Source organism: Mandrillus leucophaeus, unplaced genomic scaffold, assembly GCF_000951045.1.
Source record: "Mandrillus leucophaeus isolate KB7577 unplaced genomic scaffold, Mleu.le_1.0 Scaffold526, whole genome shotgun sequence".
Classification (NCBI taxonomy): domain Eukaryota; kingdom Metazoa; phylum Chordata; class Mammalia; order Primates; family Cercopithecidae; genus Mandrillus; species Mandrillus leucophaeus.
In genome coordinates this window covers 79,499-85,754 of record NW_012105653.1, presented here as the reverse complement: position 1 = coordinate 85,754, position 6,256 = coordinate 79,499, and the positions used below count along the sequence as shown (strand labels likewise).

General features: G+C 48.7%; 1 protein-coding gene across 1 annotated transcript in view; it reads right to left on the bottom strand.

Annotated features, from left to right (window-relative positions):
* Positions 1 to 2,388: 2,388 nt before the first annotated feature.
* The window catches only part of LOC105551559 (aryl hydrocarbon receptor-like), a 55,463-nt gene continuing 51,595 nt past the window's right edge, over positions 2,389 to 6,256 (bottom strand). Inside the window, exon 10 of the mRNA XM_011996844.1 lies at positions 2,389 to 4,255. Within this exon, the coding sequence (XP_011852234.1) occupies positions 2,389 to 4,255 (1,867 nt within the window). The remainder of the gene's footprint in view (positions 4,256 to 6,256) is intronic.

Below are 6,256 nucleotides of genomic sequence, written 5' to 3'. Positions count from 1 at the left end.
GGACATTTTTTTCATTTGAGGGAGAAGGTTAAAGCATGACTGAGTACTGGTCATTGTTTCGGTGTTTATTTGCACCCCTCTGTGTCAAGTTGCAGGGCTTTGTTTGATGTCTCAGTGTTTTTTGGCTTAAGAGTCCAAGATAACAGACTTCTTGTCATAAAACAACATCATCAACACCCAGGAATCCACAATTCTGTTGAAAAATGGGCAACAATGGCTTCCCTCTTCTTTCCCCTGCTGTGTGCAGCTCAACGGTCTCTAACGAGCAGTGGACGAGAGGGGTCCCCACCTGGGCTCTGCACTGGGTGAGTCCCTTGACCTCCTGGTCTTTAGTTCTGTGGTTTCTTTGTCCACTCATCCATTCATTCCCTCATTCATTTGTTCACATACAGAACAAATATTCATGAAGCACCTACTGTGTGTCTGGTTTTTGGGTGACAGTCGTGAGCAGGACAAATGGTCCCTGGCCATCAGGTCATGCCTGTGGACCCATGCTAACTAAGGAGGTCTTACTGGTGATATTCAGGGCTCATTTTAGCTCCTAAACAATGAATTCTGTGGTTCTAAGTCACAGGAGTAAATGGAAGTGCCTTTGCTGTTCTGAACCCTTTATGGAAGGAGAAGCAGTGGCTATCTGAGCCTCGCCAGGCTCTCTTCTTTTGCTCTGCAGTGGGACTGAGGCCCCACACACCCTGCATTTCAAGGTGTCCTGTGGCCTAAATGTTCCAATCAACCCCATCCCCGCACCCCCTTCAGACTGGACACCGTCTTCCTGTGGCCTAAATATTCCAATCAACCCTATCCCTGCACCTCCTTCAGACACCGCCTTCCTGCACACAGACTCCGCAGACCACCCAGACTCCGCAGACCAGCCCCTTGTCCTGTGTCCAGATAGTGAATTATGAGCCCCTTTCAGGTGTCCAGGCCAAAGGCTCACTCTTGCCTTCTCTGTCTGCGACCGTCAGGTCAGTGCCCTACGGTGATCTGAGAACTGGGCATCCAGTGGCCTCTACCTGGCAGAAAGGAGGCCGTGTGGTCCCCCACTTATTCGATGCTGAGCCTCAGCCCTCAGCTTGGAAACATGGTCACCAGACACCACGGTTGTGGGGCCTCTTCCAGGTGAACGTCTGGGCATGTCTGCTGGTGCATGCTCCTCGTGTCCCTTTCCTTTGAACATTTTTGTGGGTTCATGAATAACTTTTTAAGCAAAGAGAATTCTGTATGCATTTCCTTTAGTATAAAATGCATTGAATTAAGTGAAGTCGAAAAGTATATCTTTGGAATCCAGAGATTAAGCTTTCAAATATGTGTAATTATACCCATAGAAATAAGTTAAATATTCACCCAACAATCTGAGAGTTTAAGAAACTTTAATCTCAGGGAAAATGTCAGTAGTTAAGGCCCCAAATCTCTTGTGTAGACGTGCAAAGCACGACATCATCTTACGTCAGACCTGGGAGAAAAATGTCTTTGTGTTGGGCCTGGAACCCCCAGTGCCATCTTGCGGCCTTCGTTTTGGGAACACCGCTGTTAGGAAAACAGGAAACTGAGTAAGAACAGATTTGCTGAAAAGAGAAGAGGGTTAGTTCGAGGGGTCTAAAATTGATACTTGCTTATTCAGGCTTTGATTAGGAATCTGTTTATTTTGGTTTCAGGAAAGTTGATCAAATCTGGTCTTCAGATTTTCTAACCTACAACAGATGAAAACAAAACACTGGGAAGAGAAGTGAGCAGGGACCCTAGAGATGGGCAGCCTGAGATCCCCGAAAGCAGAAGTGAGGGGTTGCAGTGTCCAATGAGAAGGGACAGAAAACCCAGCAAAGTTGGGGGAGGACCCAAGATGTGGCTATTTGGGGCCACTTAGGGTTCAGGGAAACAGCTATACATCCCTGCTCAGTCCTGAGGGCATCACCCAGAAACCACGACAGGAGCTGAGAGAAGGAGCAGCACTCTCATGAGATTTCCATCCAAAGCTGCATTTCTGGGGGAAGGTTAGTCACCTGAAGACTTCATGCCTACAGAGGGCCTCAATCCCCAGCAGCACCAGGCAAAGGAGAAGTGCCGGTCTCTGCATGGGGTGTTGGAAGTGGTGCATGCAGGGAGTTGCAAGAGGACCACATTCAAATCTCTATGACTAATTCAAGTTCTGGGGGTCCAAAGCTAGGCTACATTATGGGGAGCATCCAGGCTGCTCAGCAATGGCCCAGGAGACACCAAATGGGGCCCTCCAGGGGGCTGTGGCTGCCACCACTACTGGCTTCACGTGACCCACATGGCAGTAACCTGCTACCTTTGCAAAATCTCTCTGTGTCCCCACTCTGGACCCCACAGCATCCCAAGCCGAGGCTGGGCCAGCTCCATTGCCCCTCCTTGTACTGTCTCTCTGGGCTAAGGCCCTGACATGTCCACGTTTGCCAGCAGCTCTGTACTTGACCAGTGTGGTGAGGTGCCCTTCCCTGCTGGTCCCGGTTTTCTGAGACCCTGTGTACCAACACCCACCCGGAGCCTAATGTCATAGCTGCCCTGCATGGACGTGGGAGGCCAGGCCAGGTCAAGGGGGCAGATAGGCTGGGCCAGGCTAGGTGGCACCTGTGGTCTGTCTTTGACTTGTCTCATAAGCTCTGCTGGGCTGCTGTAGTGGCTGCCACCTGAATGTGGGGAGCTGTTGGCAGAGTCAGGAGAGGGGAAGGGGTTCTGCTGAGGAGCCTGGGGAATGGCGTCTCTCAGGTGGCCAGCCTGGTGATGGACACGTGGCGCCCCTTCTCTCACCTGCCCACAGTGCTCCTGGCTCTGCAGCACCCCCTGCACCCACTGCTGCTGCTTGGTGGTTGGGTTGGGGTCTGCAGTGTAAGAGCCCCGCATGGCTGAGGATCCAGGCAGAAGTACTTGGGAAGGACAGGCTGGACTCCTGGAAAGCTGATTTGGCCCCAGAGAGTGGGGTGGATGCTCTCCTTCTCCAGATTTTTCCTCTGGTGTCCCAGGTGCCCCCTGCACAGACAGGGGCTGACCTCTGTACAAGCTGGGACTGGGTGGCCGTGTCCATGGAAGGCAGGGGTCAACCATCCATGGGCAGCTGAAGGGGTCAGGCTGGGCCTGCCCTGCTTTCTGCTCTGCCACCACCTCCATGGGGACTGCAACTGGGTGGCCCTGGATGGGGGAATCCCAAATGCTGCGCAAACGGTGGGTACCACATGGGTTGACACATAAAGTGGGGTCTGAGGGGATCAAGGACCCCTGGCCCTGACCAGTGTGTATGGAGGTCCAGGGCATAGATTCCTTGCAAAAATTCAGAACACCAGGGCCTGGTGGAGCCAGGTGTCCAGGAACATTTTCTCCTAAAGAGAGAAGAGGTGTGTGGCTTGGCTGAAAACCCTGAGCAGGCCGGCTTGGGCTGGAGGCCTGAGGCAGTGGGCTGAGGTCAAATGTTGGCTTCTGACACATCTCAAAGTTCGAAGGCACTGCCTGGCTGTGCCGAGGCCACCACTGTGGGGGGCCCTGGAGGGGGTTCTGGAGTGTGGGGCCAGGGATAGAAGGACCAGTGATGAGACAATCCTGGGGATGTGCTTGAGGGTAGCTGGGCACCAAGCCCACGTTTGGAGGTGGAGTTACTTCTGTGGCTAGCTGGGCTGAGCCCTGAGAAGATGGTGGATTCAGGGTCTGTGGAGAAGTCATGCTGGCTGGTGGGGGCAAGCCCACGTTCCCAGGGTCATAAAACTGGGTATCCTTCTCCCTGTGGAGTTTTCTTCCTTGGCTGGGTGGTGGCAGGTGGCAGTTCTGAGGTCCTGCAGGGCCCGAGTCAGCTCCTTGAAGCTTCTCTTCCCACAGACGCTGGTTGAGATTGGTGACAGCCAGGTGCTGGAGGGTGGAGCAAAGGTCAGGCTGTTCTTCCTTGTCCTTCTCCAGCAGGCTCTCGATGAGGGCCAGCAGGGAGCTGCCTTCCTCCTTCTCTTTCTCTTCCTTGTCCTCACATCTGTTATCAGACCCCTGCCTCTCGAAGGGTGAGCCCTGGAGGGTGGGAGCAATGCAGGACAAGTACACGGATTCATCTTGCTGCATCATGGCTCCAAGGAGAGATCCGGGGCACGAAGAGTCCTGCCCAGCTGGAAGACCCTTCCTAGCCCTGGTCCTCTTCCTGGCTGGGAGGGCAGTCAGGGCGCTTGGGAGGCTGCTCTCATACAGGACGGCCTCCCCCGTGGTGAAGGTGAACGGCAGCTGCAGGGCCCGTTTGCACAGGTGCTCCTCCCCCTCCAAGTTCCTGTGGTTAAGGAAACACAAGCCCACATCCAGGAGCTGGTATATGAATGAGAAAGGGACAGGACACCATCTTTTCTGTCTTTTCCAGCTAAAGAAGAAAGAAAAGCCACAATGGCAAGTTCACTTGCTTTTCTCTTGCATTTTTTGGAGTACAGTATTCTTCATAACTATTCTCTATCTTGTATTATGAAATAGTCTCAGAGAAAACTGCTTATGTGTGGGATGAGTATTGCAAAATTCCAGGTAGGAATTCCCTAAACTTCAAGTTTACTTTGAAAATAAATCATTACACAAAAATGATATATGAACCATTTATCACTGAGAAGAATGATTTCTCCCTTCATCGCTCCCTCCCTTCCAACAGACTCATGGGAATGGCTATTATCAGGCTAGCCTGAGAATCACTAACACTGTGACTGTAACATGACCAGCAAGGTTGGAACCTTCCTTCAGTGATCTGTCACTGCTTGGAGTTACACATTTTGTTTGAAGTTCCATAAAGGAAAACTGGCTGAATTAAAATGTAATGTCTGGCAGAAGCTGACCAGAATGATATGGACACAGGACACTCTATCACTGGATGAACCTTTCAGGAGGCTGAAGCCCACTTCACCCCTTTTGTTATACCCTTTGTCTTTAAATTTGCTTTGTCTCATGTTGATATAGCTACTCTGGTGTTCTTGTGCTCACTGCTTACATCTTATGCTTCTTTACATCTAATTACTTTCAATCTTTTAGTGTCATTATTTAAAAATGTGTCTTGTTTAGAAGGCATACAGTTAGGTCCCGATTTTTAATCCATTCTGACAATCTGTGTCCTTTAATTGGAGTTGTCTTAGTCTGTTTCGTGTTGATATAATAAAATACCTGAGACTGGGTAAGAAAAGTTTATTTGGCTCACAATTCTGGAGGCTGGAAAGTCCAAAATCGGGCAGCCTACCTAGTGAGGGTCTTGTGCTGCTTCAATTCACGGTGAAAAGCAGAAAAGGCAAGTGTGCATGTGCACAAAGACCAAACACAAGGAAGAACAACCTGCTCTGTAGTAATGAATTCAGTCCTGCAAGAATGAGAACTCATTCCAGAGAGACAGAATGAATCTATTCATGAGAGCTCCACCCCATGGCCCAAACACCTCCTATTAGGCCTCATCTCTCAGCACCACCACATTGGGAATCAAATTTCAACATGAATTTTGGCAGGGACAAACCACGTCCAAACAATAGCAGAAGTCTTTTGTCTATTAACCTGTAGATGTAATTATTGATATGGTTGAATTTGGGGCTTCTGTTTTACTGTTTGCTTTCTGTTTGTCACCTCTGCTTTTTATTCCTCTGTTCTGCAGAAAAAGTCCTGCCTAGAGAGAGGATTTTTTTTTTTTTTTTTTTTTTTTTAAGAAACTCATCTCCACTTACCTACTTTTTGGCTAACCTTTTGCATTATATTTTTATGGCTGTTCTAGGAATCACTTTTCACTATTGACTTTTCATTGTCTACTTAGAATTAATACTGTGACACTTTACATAAAACATATGCACCTTGCAACTGTATAGTACACACACCCCTAATGCCTGTTCTTTATGTTAGAGTTGGCAGATTTACCACATCCACATGTTATAAATCCTGCAATATGCTATTTTTTTTTTTTTTGCTTTAAGCAGTCATTTGTACTTTAAAATAAAGGGGAAAATAATCTTTTATATTTATCCACCTGTTTACCATTTCCCAAACTCTCCATTCCTGTCTCAAGTTTCAATGTTTCACCAGGTATTCTTTCCCTTCATCTTGACAAATTTCTGTTAGCATTTCTTGTCTATTTTTGGCAACAAATTATTAGCTTTTAAAATTCAAATGATACTGTCATTCATTACAAAATTCAGAGTTGACCATTTTTCTTTTTCTTTTTTTTTTTTTTAAGACGGAGTCTTGCTCTGTCGCCCAGGCTGGAGTGCAGTGGCGCGATCTCGGCTCACTGCAAGCTCCACCTCCCGGGTTCACGCCATTC